Source organism: Anomaloglossus baeobatrachus, chromosome 5 (assembly GCF_048569485.1).
Source record: "Anomaloglossus baeobatrachus isolate aAnoBae1 chromosome 5, aAnoBae1.hap1, whole genome shotgun sequence".
In the NCBI taxonomy this organism is placed as follows: Eukaryota; Metazoa; Chordata; class Amphibia; order Anura; family Aromobatidae; genus Anomaloglossus; species Anomaloglossus baeobatrachus.
In genome coordinates this window covers 63,698,571-63,719,448 of record NC_134357.1, presented here as the reverse complement: position 1 = coordinate 63,719,448, position 20,878 = coordinate 63,698,571, and the positions used below count along the sequence as shown (strand labels likewise).

At 37.3% G+C, this 20,878-nt stretch overlaps 1 protein-coding gene across 1 annotated transcript; it reads left to right on the top strand.

Annotated features, from left to right (window-relative positions):
* The first annotated feature begins 7,388 nt into the window (after positions 1–7,388).
* Positions 7,389–20,635, top strand: ZNF518A (zinc finger protein 518A). The gene is made up of 3 exons (XM_075348554.1): positions 7,389–7,492; positions 15,296–15,356; positions 15,561–20,635. Exon 3 carries the CDS (start codon positions 15,614–15,616, stop codon positions 19,814–19,816), a length of 4,203 nt encoding a protein of 1,400 aa, XP_075204669.1. The 5' UTR covers positions 7,389–7,492; positions 15,296–15,356; positions 15,561–15,613; the 3' UTR covers positions 19,817–20,635.
* Positions 20,636–20,878: the final 243 nt, after the last annotated feature.

The window sequence follows — 20,878 nt, the reverse complement described above, 5'->3', positions numbered from 1 at the left end:
TCATGCAGAGGAACAATTACAATGTTCTGGAATGGCCATCCCAGTCCCCAGACCTGAATATCATTAAACATCTGTGGGATGATTTGAAGCGGGATGTCCATGCTCGGCGACCATCAGACTTAACTGAACTGGAATTGTTTTGTAAACAGAAATGGTCAAATATACATTCATCCAGGGTCCAGGAACTCATTAAAAGCTACAGGAAGCGACTAGAGGCTGTTATTTTTGCAAAAGGAGGTTCTACAAAATATTAATGTCACTTTTATGTTGAGGTGCCCATACTTTTGCACTGGTCAAATTTTGTTTAAATGCGGATTGCACATTTTCTGTTAGTACAATAAACCGCATTTAAATCCAGAAATATTACTCAGTCCATCAGTTATTAGATATATGAAACTGAAATAGCTGTTGCAAAAAACCCAATTTGTTATAAAGAAAAAAGGTTAACATTAATAGGGGTGCCCAAACTTTTTCACATGACTGTAAATCTTTGGCAGATCTGTGGTTGCAGTGAAATCATGGACATATCGTTCCATTTGTACACAGCCACAAACCTGGCACTGATTGTCCACAATTTCACTGCAACCACAGATCTGCCGCAGATTTATTTGTCTCTGTGTGTGACCGGGCTTTTATGCAATGGATCAATTTTATACATGAATTCTATTTTGCTGTTCATCTTTACGAGGCAGATAATGGGAAACGTGAACATAGCATTATACTATATGCACAAAGATTGAAGATGACATTCAGAATATTTTTAGATCAATAGGTTGCAGATTTTGTGGACATGCACCTATAGTTATTATTATTAATTCTTTTTAAAGCGCCATTGATTCCATGGTGCTGTAAATGTATAAAGGGGTTATAAACAAAATATGAATATAGATTAAAGTGATCAAACTAGCAATGACAGACTGGTACTGGTGGGAGTGAAGCCTGCTCTCACGGGATTACTTTTTACAGGATAATGGAGAGGAGACAGTAGGTTGGGGGTTATGACAGCGCTGGTGGTGGTGAAGTATTACTATAGATAAAAACAAAGTGGATGCTGGAAAAAATACTTATATATGGTATATCTATGTATACGTATTTATGTACAAAACCCCCCTCTATGAAAAATAGTTATGTAAATATTGGTGTTTATATGTACAATGGCATGTAAAAATTTGGACACCCATGGTCAAAATTACTGTTATTCTGAAAAATTAAGCAAGTTGAAGATTACGGTAAATGATCTCTAAAAGGCATAAAGTTAAAGATGACACATTTTCTTTGTATTTTAGGCTAAAAAAAATATATATATATTTTCATCTTTTATATTTTCAAATTAACAAAAAAAGTTAAAATGGGCTGATGCAAAAGTTTTGACACCCTGCATTGTCAGTACCTAGTAGCAACCCATTCGGCAAATATCATAGCTTGTAAATGGAAAGAGTCTTTCAATTCTTGTTTGAGGGATTTTCATCCACTCTTCCTTGGAAAAGTCTTCCAGTTTTGTAACATTCCTGGCTCGTCTTGCATGCACTGCTCTTTGGAGGTCTAGCCACAGATTTTCAATGATGTTCAGATCAGTAGACTGTGAGAGCCATTGTAAAACCTTTGTAGATAATGGTGATGAAACCGGTCTTTGAGCGCTAATGATGGATCAGATTCTAAATGTTCTTTTGAAGATTAGGCTTTATTGTTAAAAAGATAAAGCTCTTGTTATCACTTCACAACGCGTTTCAGCAAGATCCCCTTGCTTTCCTCAGGTGAGGAAAGCAAGGGGATCTTGCTGAAACGCGTTGTGAAGTGATAACAAGAGCTTTATCTTTTTAACAATAAAGCCTAATCTTCAAAAGAACATTTAGAATCTGATCCATCATTAGCGCTCAAAGACCGGTTTCATCACCATTATCTACATTGCCTACTCCTGAAGGGGAATCCGGCAAAGAGCTGCTGAGGATCACAGAATCTATCAGTTCACTTTGAATAATCCAGCGGGAGGACGGAGAGCCGACCTGAGAGCTCCAGGATCAAAGGAGTCGGTGAACCAGGAGCCATCAGCGGTAAACCTCCAGCTCCATCCAGCTAAAAGGATCGGATAACACCAGTTACCACAGCCCCTCAAAACCAGAGGAATTACACGCTCATCACCGAGGTTGTGCGAGGGCGCACAACCATAGCAGGTGAGCAGCTTCTAACTACACTAATCTAACACAAATACATCGGGTGCTCTTAGATTGCGCTATTGATTTATTTTATTGTAAAACCTTTAGCTTGCACCTTTTGAGGTTGTCTATTGTTGATTTTGACGTGTGTTTTAAGATCGTTATCCATTTGTAGAAGCCATCCTCTTTTCAACTTCAGCTTTTTTACAGATGGTGTTATGTTTGCATCAAGAATTTGATGTAATTTCATTGAATCCATTCTTCCCTCTACCAGTGAATGTCCCCAGTGCCATTAACTGCAACACAATCCCAAAGCATGATTGATTCACCCCCATGCTTAATGGTTGTCAAGATGTTCTTTTCCTGAAAGTCTGTGCCATTTTTTTCTCCACACATACCTTTGATCATTGTAGCCAAAGAGTTCTATTTGAACCTCATTGGTCAACAGGACTTGTTTCCAAAATGAACCAGGCTTGCTAAGATGTTTTTTTGCATACTTCTGAATTTTATGGTGAGGACGCAGGAGAGATTTTCTTCTGATGACTCTTCCATGAAGGCCATATTTGTGCAGGTGTCTCTGAACAGTAGAACAATGTACCACTACTCCAGAGTCTGATAAATCTTCATGATTGCCCTCCACTGTTCCTGGTAACTTCAAATTCTTAATTACATTTCGAACTGAGGACAAAGCAACTTGAAAATACATTGTGGGCATCCACCATTTTCATTTTCAGAGTGCTAGGCAGCTGCTTAGAAGAACCCATGGCTGCTGTTTTTTTGGCACAAAGTTAGAGGAGGCTGGGTTTTTATAAAGCTGAGAAATTTGCATCACCTGTCCTTACCTAACAATGATGGTGAACAAGTCATGACCCTAACAGGCTAATTAAAGGTCTAAAACCTTAGTCAAAGTTATCTGAGCACACAAATCTCCATGTGCCTTCAAACCCTTGCATCCGCCCATTTTTCTTATTTAATTTTTAAAATGTAAAAGATGAAAAAATATATATACAATGCAGACCAGAAGTTTGGACACACCTTCTCATTCAAAGAGTTTTCTTTATTTTCATGACTCTGAAAATTGTAGATTCACATTGAAGGCATCCAAACTATGAATTAAAACATGTGGTATGAAATACTTAACAAAAAAGTATGAAACAACTGAAAATATGTCTTATATTCTAGGTTCTTCAAAGTAGCCACCTTTTGCTTTGACTACTGCTTTGCACACTCTTGGCATTCTCTTGATGAGCTTCAGAAGTTAGTCACCGGAAATGGTCTTCCAACAGTCTTGAAGGAGTTCCCAGAGATGCTCAGCACTTGTTGTCCCTTTTGCCTTCACTCTGCGGTCTAGCTCACCTCAAACCATCTCGATTGTGTTCAGGTCTGGTGTAGCACCCCATCACTCTCCTTCTTACACAAATAGCCCTTACATAGCATGGAGGTGTGTTTGGGGTCATTGTCCTGTTGAAAAATAAATGATGGCCCAACTAAACGCAAACCGGATGGAATAGCATGCCGCTGCAAGATGCTGTGGTAGGCATGCTGGTTCTGTCTGCCTTCAATTTTGAATAAACCCCCAACAGTGTCACCAGCAAAACACCCCCACACCGTCACACCTCCTCCTCCATGCTTCACGGTAGGAAACCGGCATGTAGAGTCCATCCATTCACCTTTTCTGCGTCGCACAAAGACACGGTGGTTGGATCGAAAGATCTCAAATTTGGACTCATCAGACCAAAGCACAGATTTCCACTGGTCTAATGTCCATTCCTTGTGTTCTTTAGCCCAAACAAGTTTCTTCTGCTTGTTGCCTGTCCTTAGCAGTGGTTTCTAGCAGCTATTTTACCATGGAGGCCTGCTGAACAAAGTCTCCTCTTAACAGTTGTTCTAGAGATGTGTCTGCTGCTAGAACTCTGTGTGGCATTGACCTGGTCTCTAATCTGAGCTGCAGTTAACCTGCGATTTCTGAGGCTCGTGACTCGGATAAACTTATCCTTCGCAACAGAGGTGACTCTTGGTCTTCCTTTTCTGGGGCAGCCCTCATGTGAGCCAGTTTCTTTGTAGCGTTTGATGGTTTTGCCACTGCACTTGGAGACACTTTCAAAGTTTTCCCCAATTTTTCAGACTGAATGATCTTCATTTCTTAAAGTAATGATGGCTACTTGTTTTTCTTTACTTAGCTGCTTTTTTCTTGCCATAATACAAATTCTAACAGTCTATTCAGTATTTCTATCAGCTGTGTATCCACCAGACTTCTGCACAACACAACTGATGGTCCCAACCCCATTTTTAAGGCAAGAAATCCCACTTATTAAACCTGACAGGGCACACCTGTGAAGTGAAAATCATTTCCGGTGACTACCTCTTGAAGTTGATCAAGAGAATGCCAAAAGTGTGCAAAGCAGTAATCAAAGCAAAAGGTGGTTACTTTGAGGAACCTAGAATATAAGACATATTTTCAGTTGTTTCACACTTTTTTGTTAATTATTCCACATGTGTTAATTCATAGTTTTGATGCCTTCAATGTGAATCTACAATTTTCAGAGTCATGAAAATAAAGAAAACTCTTTGAATGAGAAGGGTGTCCAAACTTTTGGTCTGCACTGTATATTTTTTTCCTAAAATAAAAAGGAAATGTGTTTATGTATATAATAAATACACATAAGTAGAAGACTATCCACAGAAAGATCACTTTTCAATGCAAAGTCATAGTCATCACTAAGGGGGTTCACTATCTATTTCATCTATTTCATCTATCTATCTGCCTATCTAACTATCCTTGTATCTATAGATGAATAGACAGATAGATTACCCTTAGTAATAGTATATAGTAATACCTCTTATCTATATAAATAATTGCTGTGGAAATTGAAGACCCCACACAGAAAGACCACCTTTCAATGCAATTTACAGTAGTCATCACTAAGGGGTTTTACTATCTATCTATCTATCTATCTATCTATTTAAAAATATGAAGAGGAAACATTCTTCTGATGCAAGCTTCTGTGATAGGACCGAAACGTCACCACATGGGTTAAGAAAGTATATGTTTTTTTATTTATTCATGGATTGCAGCCTTTTCATATTTTTATATATCTGACAGATTATGGTATTGTTAGTCCAGGAGGCTAGCACCGTAGGTTTTTTTATTTGCATTATTTTGCATATTATACTGCCTCATTTTTTTTTCTATCTATCTATCTATCCTTCTATATATCCTTCTATCTATCTATCTATCTCTCCTTCTATATATCCTTCTATATATCTATCTAAAAATAAGAAGAGGAAGCACTCTTCTAAAGCAAGGTTCTGTGATAGGAGTGAAACGTCACCACATGGGTTAAGAAAGTCCACGTTTTTTATTTATTCTCGGAGTGCTGCTTTTTCATATTTTTATATATCTGATGGATTATGCAATTGTTAATCCAGGAGGCTAGCACCGCAATTTTTTTTTTGCATGTTATACTGCTTCATTTTTTCTATCTATCCATCTATCTATCTATCTATCTATCTATCTATCTATCCATCTATCTATCTATCTGTCTATCTATCTATCCATCCATCTATCTATTTATCTATCTATCCTTCTATTTATCTATCTATCTATCTATCCTTCTATCTTTCGATATATCATTCTATCTATCTAGATATTCTTTTATATATCCTTCTATCTATTTATCTTTCTATCTATCCTTCTATCTATCCCTCTATCTGTCTATTTATCCTTCTATCTATCCCTCTATCTGTCTATTTATCCTTCTATCTTTCTATATATCCATCTATCTATTTATCTATGTATCCTTCTATGTATCCTTCTGTCTATCCTTCTATCTATCTATCCTTCTATCTTTCTATATATCATTCTATCTATCTAGATATTCTTTTATATATCCTTCTATCTATTTATCTTTCTATCTATCCTTCTATCTATCCCTATATCTGTCTATCTATCCTTCTATCTATCTTTCTATATATCCATCTATCTATTTATCTATGTATCCTTCTATGTATCCTTCTGTCTATCTATCCTTCTAGCCATCCTATCTATCTATCTATCTATCTATCTATCTATCTATCTATCTATCTATCTATCTATCTATCCTATTTTCTATCTATCTTATCTATTGATCAATCTATCCATCTATCTAGCCTTCGATCTAGCCTTCTATCTTTCTTTCTATCTATCTATCTATCTATCTATCTCCATAGATAGATAGATAGATAGTAAAACCCCTTATCAATGGCTGCAGAAAATTGCAGTGAAAAGTGGTCTTTCCCTGGGTAGTCTTCTCAAAAAAAGATGAAGATTAGGCATAATACATGTTTAAAAATCTATAACAGAAAATCTGGCGTGGATAAGCAGTGGTCTTCTCAAAGAGGTGGTCTTTAGGGGAGATTTCATTATCTATCTATCTAGTTGAGAAATAGTAAATCTAAATTTAGACTTATTTATCAGCCGTTTCAATGACATCACTGCGACGTTTCCCTTCCCATTTGTCACCATTTATCTTTGTTAATTTAATAACCTTCCAAAATGGAGCCCGTAGTCGGTCAGGGCAGCGTCCATCTTAATTTTGGGGCGGTAGGTAATTATCTCATGTACTGAGGTGTTTTGCGTTGTCTTTAACTCATGCTTTATAAATCACTAGAAACACAGTCAACATCGTAAAATAATAATAATAAAAAAAGACTTTATTAAAAAAAAACTAAACAGCAGAGTAATGATGCAATTCATGAAAACATCAAGTCATGATGAATTCAAAGTCAACCAACACATATAGACAAAAAACTTCATTGACATAACAGAGTAAAAGTCAATGCAGCTTGTGCTAATATGTAGTGTTCAGTTTGAGGTGTTTCACATAGAGATGTGGCAGAGAAATTGCATTTATTGTCTTATTTTGCCTCATGAGATCAGGGGGAATTTTCCTCAGGGTTTTTTTTGCATATACAGGAAGAAGCACTTGATGAAAAATAGTCCCAGCACTGTACACTGTTGTGTGCCATGTGTATTCACTTAAACTTGATGATACTGCACAAAAACAATGGCTGTAGGCAGCAGAGAATCTCCTGCAGCCGGTGAGGAATGAATCCCTGCGTGTTGCGTGGCCGTGGACATGACATGGAGAATCTGACACAGAACACACATTGGCTCTATGCAACAATGATTCTAGGGGAGAGCGGCCTCATCACACAGATGAGGTGGAGCGCGGATCCCTCCGCCGTCTCTGCTTGGGAGTCCATTTTAGGTCTACCGAAACCAGGACAATCCCCGGATGTAAGTGTCATGGCCGCCAACGGTGACTCGGGCAGCATATGAAGAGGGGGAAAAAAACGAGGTAATTTTTATTTGCAGCCTTGGCGCGGGCATTGGGAGACGGCGCTTCTCGCGGGAGAGAGCGGGGATTTTTTTTGCTTGCAATGGGTGAGGAGGAAAGTTCGGTTGACTTTGTAACATTGGACGTGGGCGGAGGGGGGGAATGGCGGACCGGGGGGGTGAGCGGTTGTATAAAGTTAGCGAAAGTTGGGAAACTTAGCGCCGGCGGAGAGCGGGGAGGAGAGGGGGGACCCCGGGCAGCGGCCGCGCGGATGACGCCCCACGAAATGGCCGCACTCCTTTATGTGCGAGCAGTCACATGAGGGGTGGCGGTGTCCCTCCGCCGTGCCTGCTCCCCTCTGCTGTGTGAGCGCCAGTGTGTGCACCATGGCGCCGGGGCTCGGGCTGCTCCCCTCAGCGTGCATGGTGCCTGCAGACATGGCTGTGGTGGTGCACACTGAGCCTTGTGCAATGGATGTGCCCCCTGCAGCCCCTGCATCCATGCTTCTGCCTCAGCAGGCTGGGAGAGCATTTTACCATTATCCTCACATGCATTTCACTATTTATGTATATATGCTTTATAACAGGAGCAGCTTTATGTATTTCCAGACCCCAAATGGTCTAATAGCCAATTTGGGGTGAGTTTGCATAAATTGGGGTGTAGGGGCGCCTTTTGTTTACCCCATACCCCTATTCTTAGATGAAAAGTCCCATCCTTGGTCATTGCAGCGCAAGTGCTTTAGGATTGCACCAAGTGCCCCCCTTTATGATCTGTTGTGTTTTTGGGGTGTCTAGCGCCCATTTGCATCCATTGCTTCGAAATTACCCAGTTTTTCATGTCTCCATGCCCCCTTTATGATAATGCTACATTTGTTGTGTTTTTTGTTTCCGTTGTGTATAGTTCTTGTTGGCATCTATTGCTTCAAAATTAACCATTTTTTTTGGCTCCTGATGCCACCCCCCTTCAGTCATATTTTTGGTGCTGGGCATTATTGCTTTGAAATTAGCACATTTTTTGAGCCCCCCGAGTGCCCCCCCCCCCCCCCATTATGATAAATGTTACATTCGCTGGCGTTTTTGGTACCCGTTGACATCCATTGCTTCAAAATGAACAACTTGTTCGGCTCCCCATGACCACCTTTATGATAAATGCTACACTAGTTGTGTATTTGGTACCCGTTGGGTATAATTATTGTTGTTGGAATCTATTGCTTCAAAAGTAACCAATGTTAAGGCTCCTCATGCTCCCTCCCCCACCCCGATTCACAGTCGTCATGTTTTCGGTGCTAGGCATTTGTTGGATGTCATTGGTATCCATTGCTTTGAAATTGCCATATTTTTCAGCTCCCCTTGTGCCCCCTCCATTATGATAAATGTTACATTTGTTGGAGTTTTTGGTACCCGTTGAGTTTCATTGGCATCCATTGCTTCAAAATTACCCAGTTTTTCATCTCTCCATGCCCCCCTTTATGATAATACTACATTCGTTGTGTTTTTGGTACCCGTTGAGTATAATTATTGTCGTTGTCATCTATTGCTTCAAAATTAACCAGTTTTTTGGCTCCCCATGCCCCCCCCCCCCCACCCCTTAAGTCACGTTTTTGGTGCTGGGCATCATTGGTATCCATTGCTTTGAAATTGCCATATTTTTTAGCTCCCCCGAGTGTCCCCCCCCCCATTATGATAAATATTACATTTGTTGGGAGTTTTTGGTACCTGTTGAGTACAATTGGCATCCATTGCTTCAAAATTACCCAGTTTTTCTTCTCTCCATGTCCCCCTTTATGATAACTGCTAAATTCGTTGTGTTCTTGGTTTACGTTGAGTCGTTGGCGTCCATTTCTTCAAAATTACCAAGTTTTTCAGCTTTCCAAGCCCCCAGCTCCACCCCCATCCTCCCATCTCCACCCCTATGATAAAATTCACATGCATCGTGGTTTTAGTAATGAAAATTTGTTGGACAACATTGGTATCCATTGCTTTGAGTTTTCCACGTTTTTCCGCTCCCCGAGTGCCTCCAGTGATAACTATGACATTCGTTGTGTTTTTGGAACCTGTCGAGTATAACTGTTTGATTTGTTGCGTGTTGGGGTGTCTGTTTCCCATTGGCAGCTATTGATTAAAAATTGCTCAATTTTTCCACTTTTCTTATGAGAAAAGCCAAGTAAATCGTGTTTTTGGTCCCGGGGTCTTATAGGACTCCCATTCAATAGAATTAAATCCATCACTTGGAAGTTGCCCACAAGTGCCCCCCTTTTATGATAAACGCTACATTCTTTGTGTTTTTGGTATCCGTTGAGTATACTTGTCGTTGTTTTCATCCATTGCTTCAAAATTAACCAGTTTTTCTGCTCCCCAAGCCCCCCTTTACAATAAAACTCAGTCATCAAGTTTTTGTTGCTGTGCATCCGGTGGATGTTGGTGTCCATTGCTTTGAAATTGCCGCATTTTCCAACTCCCCAAATGCCCCACTCTGTGATAAATGCCACAACTGTTGTGTTTTTTGTTACCCGTTGAATATAATTGCCATCGTTGACATCCATTGCTTCAAAATTAACCAGTTTTGTGGCTCACCATGCCCCCCCTTCACAGTTGGCCTTTTTCTTTTTTTTTGGTGCTGTGCATTTGTTGGACGTGATTGGTATCCATGAAGCATTTTCCAACTCTTCAAATGCCACCCTTTATGATAAATGCTATATTCGTTGTGTTTTTGCTATCTGTTGAGTATAATTGTTGTCGTTGGCATCCATTGCCTCAAAGTTAACCACTTTTTCGACTCCCCATGCCCACCTCCCCATTATTATAAAAATCACAGGCAACATGTTTTTGGTGCTGGGAATTTGTTAGACGTTATTAGTATATTGCCACATTTTCTGCTCCCCCAAGTGCCCCCCATATAATAAATGCTACATTCATTGTGTTTTTGGTACAGGCCAATTGAAGGGAATCCATTGAGTATAATTGACCTCATTGGCATCCATTGCTTCAAAATTAACCTGTTTTTACTCCTAGTGTCCTTGTTGGACATCATTGGCATCCATGGCTTTGAAATTCGTTGTGGTTTTGGTACCTTTTGAGTATAATTATTGTCGTTGGCATCCATTGCAGTTTTTCAGCTCCCCGTTTTAGTGCTGGGAATTTGTAGGACATAATTGGCATCCGTTGCTTTGAAATTGCTACATTTTTCGTGGGTTCAGGGGAGTCTCCTCTCCCCCCCTTATGATAAATCTCACATTCATTGTGTTTTTGGTACTGGGAAATTGGAGGGAACCCGTTGAGTATAATTGTCGTCATTGGCATTCATTGATTCTCAGTTAACCTTTTGTTACTTCTCCCCTCGTCCTTGTAGGATGACAATGTTGGGCATTTGTTGGGTGACATTGGAGTCCATTGCTTTGAAATTGCTGCATTTTTCAGCTCCCCAAGTGCCCCCCGCTTGTGATTGAGTATTATGGATGCCATTGCCTCTCGTCATTAGCATTTCTCTAGTTTTCCTCTACTTAAAACACAAAATTGTGGAGTGGTTGAACAATGGCATGGAGGGAAAGGGGCGGGGATCACAGCAGCCAAGGCACCGTTTAGACTTTTTTTGTTGGGCGGGAGGGTTAACTTGCAATATTGTGGTAGTTATTTGCCAGTCTCCCCCTCTTGCAAAAGAGAAACACCTGTAATATTGGGGCATTTTGGTTGCTGATCATCCCTCTCCACCTTCAAGGTAGCAGATTGTGATAGAGATGAGAAGTCTTTTACATTTGTTTTCCAAAAAAAAAGTAAAGAATACAGTAAGACATTGGAAAAAGTTATAATTTATTGGAAATTTGAATGCATTTTTGCACATGAGGGTGGAGGGTTGGCTTTTAGGGGAAACAGAAGATAAGGTGGCCATAGACCTTGAGAATGCAGGAGGCGGCTGGAGAGGGGCCGGGTTTGGCTGCCTGACTAGGATAAATAGCTGGAAGCAAGAAAGTCAACATTTACAGGTTGTTCAAAGTGCACTTAGTGCAGGGCCGGCCGGGTTTAGTGCACTAATGACCAGGCATTTTCTGGTGGGAAGTCACTGCAGCGTTTGCCTTGGAAAAATTTAACCTGTTAATGTAGTAACTGAAGGATTGAGTAGAATTCTCCTTCCTGCCAGCAAAGTGCACCTGTAAAATTGCTGTGTGTATTGTACCAGATCCAATCACAATTGCATTGCAGAATTTTACCAAAAGTGAGTTACCAAATCAGATGCATGCGTCATGTATTGATTGTTGATACAGACGGAAGTAAAAAGCGTGTCTTTTCTCTATTTTTTTTTATTTTTAAGCAGAGTATATATCTATTGGGTAGCATCACAGATCCTGAACAAGCAAGATGTGTGTGTGTGTGTGTGCGTGTGTGTGTGTGTGTGTGTGTGTGTGTGTGTGTGTGTATATATATATATATATATATATATATATATATATATGTATATGTATATGTGTATGTATGTGTGTATTTTGTAACTTAGTTTTAGTGAAATATGAGAGAAGATTTCAATTGGTGGTCAAGTCAATGAAACGATGCGTCCGTGTGATTTGCGCTGTTTCATTAGATTCATGTTGCATCATTTTTATTTCTGTTGAATGTAAAAGTCAAAAGTAAATTACTTTTAGAGATTTTAGTTTTAAATGTTTTACTAAAAATTAATCTATTAAATGTTACATTTTAAATATATGCAATAAATCCTAACGGTGCAAGAAATTTATTTTATATAAATATTAAATCTAATTCCTAAAAGTGTGGGAAAAATAAATTAACAATCTAATTGCAACTCACAGCAGCCTAATGAGTGGACAGTTTTCTTAGAGGAAATTTCACTGACATTTACCAACATAAACAATAGTAATAAGTAGGGAATGAAGACCATTTCTATACATATCACAATAAGCTATAAAAGCCAAAAATATAATGGCACTGAGCATTTTGCATCGAGATGAGTTGCGTGCATATTATTATTTGTATAATATAAGATTTAAAGTGGATCTGTCATGAAGTTTCACAATACAAAGCACATCCATAGATCTCTTTGACCTAATGAGCCTGGTGTGCTTACTTTGAGAATCCATGTTTGTATAAGCCTTATTGAAAGTTTTCTTGCCTATATTTTTATTTTTTTTTTTACATGAGCAGCTCTAATGCTCATCTATGTCAGGATTAAACAGCCATTTTGACAAGGATTTTCACAGTGAGTAAAACAGCTTCATCAGGTTTAACCCTAGAACGCACACCTGGGGCCTCGCAGGCCTGCTAGGTCACTTGTTTTCTATGGTAGATTTCTATGGTTGCGCGTTCTAGGGTTAAGATACTCATTTAATATTGTACAAAGTGAAATCTGTTAAGGGGGTCTTCTTCAAGTTGAACAACCGTGTAATATGAGATGGAGCTGGAGCCATGCCCGTTGTTAGGTCACATCTGGTAAAATGAAAAATTTGCAAGTAAAGGCTTGAAATTGTATAGAATCCTATTTTTATTTTTTTAATAAATATGTAATGGTAAAAAAGGCATAAGAAAACCAGAGGGATAAAAATTGTATTTTTTTTTTTTACAATATTAATTGGAAAAACTACGTTTCCCATGGTGACCTCATCAGGGTAACGCCCAGCCTTGTGCTAGTCAGCATATGTATAAGAGAGTGCCCTATTACATGACTCTTGTGCTGGAATTTACAAGACGAATCTTCTATTTTATTTGTCAATGTAATCTCCAAGTAAATATATCTATATACAGTATGTGTATATAATTTTATTTATTTTTTTTAGTAACTAGTATTTTTTTATTTTTAAGAATTCATTATTTTTTTTTTGTAAACCATGTTGCCTTATTCTGTTATGCAGCATAGACTGATTTCTTTACAATTTCATGTAAAATTTTTCTTGCTGTCTTTTTTTTAACACAACAGTACTGGGTGTTGCTGGGCTGTCAGTGGCTTTGCCTGGGCATAAACATTGCTCACTGCAAAAATTTGCATTTGCTCGTTGATGTTGATCTAAGTGCTTCCTTGGATGGTGAATAATTTTGCACTGTGCCTTCTAGAATCTCCGGCCTTTCTGTGATAAATGCTTCAATGCTTCAACCTTTTTTGCTTAGTGTACATGTGTATATATACTACAGGAGTAGGCTACCAACTCAACTTATAAAGGAAGATATATGTGTGTGTGTGTGTGTGTGTGTGTGTGTGTGTGTGTGTGTGTGTGTGTGTGTGTGTGTGTTGAAAAAGAGATATGTATATTTATATTTCAACTTTAGTATTAAAAATAAAAAAAATATATATTTATTTTTCAACTTCATTAATATCTATATTAATAATTTATATATTAATGAAGTTGAAAAATAAATATCTATTTATGTTTTAACTTTATTAAAAAAAAAAAAATATAATATATATATATATATATATATATATATATATATATGTATATATATATATTATATTATATATATTTTTTATATATATATATATAATATATTTAATAATAAAGTTAAAATATAAATATACATATTTATTTTTCAACTTCATTAATAAATTATATTATATAATATATATGTTTTGTTTATAATAAAGCTGAAACATAAATATATATATTTTTCAACTTCATTAAAAAGGGATATTCTATAATATCCCTCTTTAATGAAGTTGAAAAATATGTATATTTATGTTTCAGCTTTATTATAAACAAAACATATATATATATATTAGTTGAAAAATAAATATGTATATTTGTTTCAACTTTGTTATAAAAAAATAGATGTATAGATATATATATATATATATATATATATATATATATATATATCTATATATATCTATATATCTCTTCCATTATAATAAGGATGAAAAATAAATGTATAATATACATATTTATTTTTAAACTTTATTAAAGAGGAACATACAATATATTTAAAATAATAAAAGCATTTCTTCATTAATAAAGTTGAGTTGGTCGCCTACTGCTGCACTATTTTTCTATCTGATCATGGTTATTTTTATTTTTTATTGGCTTTTATGGTCTGAGCTTTAAATTATCAATGCAAGCTTTTGAAGTCACCAGTTAATTTAATAAGTAAGGGTGGGAACATCCTCTTCTTTTTTTTTTTTTTTTTTTTTTTTTTTTTTTTTAAATACGGCCTAATTGTTTAATGTTTCTCACCAACAGGTTTTGAAATATAAAAGAATCATCTTGATTCATTTGCTTTTCTAGGTTTTTTGTTTTTTTTGTTTTTTTACAAAAAGGCAGGTCCATTTTTTGTTAGCAATCGTTCCCTGTAGGAATTAATTGAAAAGTTAAATTATATTTATGAAAAAATCTAAAAATAGTACATTTTAGAAGATGTTTAATGTTTAGATGTTTAGATTTTATTACTAAGATTATTTATTTAGCTATTTCTATTTTGCACATCTGCTCTGCATTATTTAATAATGGCATATATTTTCTCAGCAATTACATTTTTTTTCCTCTTTATTTTAGAATGCGAATAAATTACAACATTACATTAATGTCATTGCATTACAAAATGCATCTCCGCTGATGCACTTGCTGGATTGGGGAGAAATTTATGTAAATGTTATGTCATCGCTCTATTAAAATTTCTGCTTAAGTGTTAATGGATAAAAGCTTATTTCATTTGGGCTGTAATAGTAAAAAAAAAAAAAAAAAAGTTCTAGAAATGTATTAATAGGGAGATGGAGTTTTTATTTTATTATATATAAAAATAAATTTTAAATATTGTAAAATTATAGAATTGTATTATCTTTGTCAGATAATTGATCTTCATATTTTGATAGTTTTCATTTCTTTCTGTTTAGGTTCTCGTTTCTTACCCAGAAATATAACTGTGGAATTATATAGAGCATGATGCTTTCTTAGGTAAGATATGTTTTATCTTTACAGACATTACTTACTTTAACATTTTACTTTTTAATTATGTTATGGTAATTGTTTAGCCTTTCAGTTTTTTACATTTTGAAAATAATAAACTTTATATAATTATTATTATTAGTGCATCTGATAAATTATTATAGATTTATAGTATATTACTATTTTAATTTAATTTTGTTTTTCTTTCCAAAGGTCATTTGAATGACAGAATTTGCATCACATTTCTAAAAGGATCATCTCTTATAATGAGATCACCCAGTAAAGACTTTTTTATGGACAATGAAGGACCTGCATCATCAAAAGATGCTCCATGGGACTTCAGTGGGGACGCTTTTGCTTCTTGCGAACCAAACAGTCTGTCCTCATCGTTTTCTCTAAATGAAAGGTTCATGCATGGAATGGATGAAAACTTTACACAAGAAGAAGGCGCTTTATGCGACATGGCCGAAATGTCATCCAAGTCGCCATGCAAAAAACAGACAGCCAGGAAATCGTTTGCTAAAGGAAACCTAAATGACCTCGATGAAGAAATGGCTGACATTAAAATAGAACCAAACCTAGACGATGATTCTGCCAATATGGCCGCAAAGGTTCTTCACTTCTTCTGCCAGAAATGCAAAAATGGAATCCGATACAGCCCCAATGATCTTCAAAAACACTTTCTCATATGTCACAATGGAGAGCTGCCTCTCTATCCCTGCGAGATGTGTAATTTCACTGCAAACGATTTTCAGGAATTTAAACAACATAGAAAAACTCACCGGAGTGCTCTAGTAAAATGTGAAATATGTAACAATAACTTTTTATATACCTTGCTGGGCTTAACGAAACATTTCACAGTTATGCACTGTGTTAATGGCCACTTCAACTGTTCAAAATGCAGATTTTCGACCAGAGATGTCGGAACGTTTGTTCAACACATTCACAGGCACAACGGAATAGAGTTTGCATGTCAAAAATGCAATCACATCAGCTACTCAAAAATTGAGTTTCAGAGACATCTTCAGGGACACAGTACCATGCTGCCATTTAGCTGTCAGTACTGCAATTACAGCGCAATGCGGAAAGATTTTATAGTAAAACACATCCTAGCGAGGCACAGGGAACAAATTCATACAAGGGAGGATATTGGACAGGACAATTCCAAGGCACAAATGGTACAGACAAATCCTGGACTAATAAAGCCTGTCATGAAAAAATTTCCACCTGAAAGTCAAGATAATTCACCCTGGAGGCATGATGGCAATAACCCTCTTCTTGAAAAGATTGGAGAAAGCAATGATAACACTACTAGGCCTCAACAAAAATTTGCAGACAAGAAGCAACCACCAAACGTTCCCAGATTTAACGCTGAAGTTGCACCAACTGTAAAAGATGGAAATCCTTCCGTAACCACAATACAGTGTAATAAAGAGGATTCAATCAGTCAAGGGAACATGGGTCTTTTGCAAAATGCCGTCCATGGCCCCACTGTACTGATGGTGAAAAACAACAAAATTACAGTTCCAGCAAATTACACTGCAACCTTTGTGGGCTACAAGATGGTCAATGGGAAGCAAAACCTTGTCATTAAATTACTGCCAACAAATAAGCAGGCTGCTAATACTACACAGCCGTCACCTCAGTCATCAAACAGTTTGCCACGTTTCTCTCAGGGCTCTATGCATGCATCATATGGAGCGTCTCCTAACACTAAAGATAACCGTTCAACGCCATCATACAGACCGCCTTCCATTCCAGCTTCTTCACCTGCGGCTCCAGTAGACAAACAGGCAGGGTCATTGCGAAATTTAACAACGGCTCTTGGTTCACTTATGGCAAGAAAAAATGAATCTATGGCTAAGCTGACTCCTCCAGCTAGCCGGCAACAATATCATGAGCCATTACATAAAAATGTGAATATTGTTAATAAGGCTAATTCATCCTCTGCTTCTGATTTTCCGAAGATTAAAGAAGAACCTGCAGAATACAACATTAATGAGCAGCAGTTTTTCGACACTGATCACACCTATGAATCATCTGGTGATAGGATGCATCCATCCCCTGCAGCAGCTCGTCTAAGTATAGACCCAACAACTGGCTTCTTGGTCAGACCTCAACAAAATAATGAAGTTGCTGGGCCAAAACCTAAGACTTTTTATGCAGGCAAAAACTTTAACACAATGTTGCGTGCTTCAACACCAAGTGGTCTTGGGATTTTCCCCGGTACAAGTCCCAACTATATTGCTAAAAATGACTTTCCTGTAAGAAATGCTCAAATGAATGACAGAATGCCAAGACCAGCAGAGGCTAATAAGCCTGAAAATATAGCATTCATGCCAAGGATTACTTCAGTATTTTCTTTACAAAATCGACCATCGGATCCAAAACCTGTTGCAAAAAATACTTACCTGCACAACATGCTGCAGGACAATAAAAGGGTAAATGATAAAATTGGCACGGTGAACTCCCAAAGCCCACATCCCGTCGGTAATGCATTTGCCTTTCCAAAGCAACCGTTGTCAAGCCCAGTACAACCATTGTCGAGTCCAGCTCAACCATTGTCAAGCCCAATTCCAAAATTTGACAACCGTCAACAAAATGGTAATACACCTTCATCTGTATTCTTAAAACAGGAACCAGTATCTCCTGGATCCAGTATTAGATCTTCTCAACCCACAAGAGTGAGTGAGCTTCTGAAAACGCACTCTGATGCAATAGTTAACCAGCAACTGGCAAAAGACAAAATGATCTGCATGGCAAAACCTACAAGTGGTCCAGTACCTTTCCAGCTGTATCATAATCCACAGGTTTCCGGAATGCCGCAAGCAAACCCTGTTTTGTATCCCTCTGGTTCTAATAGATTTATGCTGCCGATTGTACCAACTAACCAATCCGGTTTGAAAATTATTTCAAGTCAGACAAATGCACCCAGTACTGCAACGTTTTCCACTGGCAACAGGTTTAATACTCCAGTCATGGTCAACACAAAACCTGGCATGGTACTAACTATCGCTAACGGACCTTTTGGTACTATACGAAATGTGTCCAATGGAAACCAACAGATGATCAGCACAGTAAACAATATAGGCAAAATGGCACTTCCCAGATTGCAGCGCCCTACTGTACCTCATGGCTTTAGACCAATAGTGAGTACGTCCTCAAATAATATTCCCGCCAACATTGTTTCTAGTTCTGCTGTAGGAGGAAAGCTTCCAATAAACCTAAATGTCCTTCAATATTGTTTAAATTCTGATGGTTCCAGAACACAAGCCCAGAGTTTAGAAGCTAATAAACATCCTGACTCACTTCAGAAACAGCCAGTGTATGCCATTTTGCCTGATGGAAAACAGGCAGTACTTCTGAACTATGTCTTACCAAAAAATATGCCTATAAACGCCCAGAAACCTGTTCAGTTGAACAGAACTGGCCAGAAACTCCTACCAAAGAAACCAGATGATGGGCAGCAGCAGCCCGCTTTCTTAAAGAATAAAAATGAAATGAATGTACCTCCATCGACATCAGTTAAAGAGGAAGACATTAGTGCAATCCATGAATATGGTGGTAAATCACCTGCTGCGAACAAAGTCAGCAATTCCAATTCTTTGCAGGGTAGGCCAATAGAAAACAAGCTTTGTCTGAGATCCATGTCCAGCGCTGCTCAAGCAGATGAATCTTTTCATTCCGCAAGTGATGATAATTCAGTTTCACAACCTTCTTCTTCTGGAAATTCAAAGATGTCTAGATTGAGATATAAGCAAAGTAACTTGAATCCTTCAAGCTCTAAAAGCAAAGTGTGTAAACGTAAAGCTTCAGACTCTGCCAGCTACGAAGCGGATTCTGAATTTAAGACAAAGAAAAGAGTGGTTGATGTCTTGGTGGATGTGCCCCGAAAGCAAATGCTGCACAGAAAATGCAAGGCTAAGTCGTATGCAAGTGAAGTCGATGTGGAGAGTATTCCAGAGGATCCTTTACCAACCATTTCTAAAGAAATTGTAAGAACATTAAGACTTTATCCTCTCAGTGCTAATCAACCTGTCAAGTATCCACGACGGGATCAGCCAGTCGTCGTCTTGAACCATCCAGATGTCGATGTTCCCGAAGTTGTTAACCTAATGAGAACCATCTCAAAATTCAACGGACATGTTCTAAAAGTGTCACTGTCCAAAAGAACACTTGAAGCTCTCTTAGAGGCCCAAATGTTGAGTTCTATTGATGGTCTAAGCGGAAGGCGTCATCGGCGGGGAAAACCTTTGAGCCCCGTAAAGGAGAGATTTGTGCTCAAGTTGACCTTAAAAAAAACTAGTAAGAACAATTACAAAATTGTGAAAAATACACCTGCGAACAAGCTTCAGGCTAAATTCAACTGCTGGTTTTGTGGCCGGATATTTGACAATCAGGACGAATGGGTTGGACATGGCCAAAGACATCTAATGGAAGCCACAAAAGATTGGAACACGTTGTTTTAGCAGTTTTACGTTTGACTTTAAAACTACTGTTGCGGTTTCTTTCTTTTCCAATAAGAATCATTCATATGTCCTATACTCCATATTTGCCACTCGAGAATCCAGTTCAGTATGTTGCTGTTCACTTATTGCAAATATTCCTTTTTTTTTTTTTTCCTCCCCATCTATTTCTGTTTTAAGAATTTTTTTTTGTTGTTTTTGTATTTTTTAATTACTTAAAAAAAAATAATTACGCTGTGATTTGTACAGTAAACAATCAACAGATTTTTCTGTCCTTTTTCGGCATGTATAGTATTGAGCAAATGGAAAGGACATGGGCGAGTTTAAGTACGTGATTGACTAAATCCACTGTTTGTAGATCTAACGGTGCACAACTTGTTTACAAAGCCATGTATAAATGTTTGAAATCTGCAATTGTGGTACATATTCAGTCAGGTGTGTACTGTACATTCTTACAGCATTGTCTTATAATGTCCAATGTACAAGTTCCTTTTTTTTTTTGCAAAATTGTGTATCAGTACTACCTGGACAAAAAAGCCTTTTGAAAATGACAAAGCATTCTAAATTTTTCACTTTTTTTTTTCTTTCACACAAAATCGGGTAATCTAATGACTTATCTTTTTGTTTTTTTCTTTTTCGATTTGTAAATAGAAAAAGCATGATTTGCCAAGAAATTGATATGCTTACATTGCTAATTTTTCATGGATATTAAAAGTGAATTATTGTGAATGGCTGTATATATGCATCTGTTTTGTTTGTTCGGGGGGGTTTTTTGCCAACCTATTGTGCAAATACAATTTTTTTTTTTTTTCAGTTTGTCTATTAAAAGATTATCATGTTTTTAGTCTTCAAGAAAATGGAAGTGTATTTTCAATGGTTTGATTTATTTAGTTTTAAAATGTAGCATTCAGTATTTTTCTTTGGCATGTAATGATTATCATAGTACGTAAAACTGGGTACTCCAACTTTAATGCAGAAACTAAAAGATGCAACAAAACTAACTGCAAAAGAATCGTTATATGGTACATAAGAATTCTACATTGCATTACTGCTAGTTTTACTATA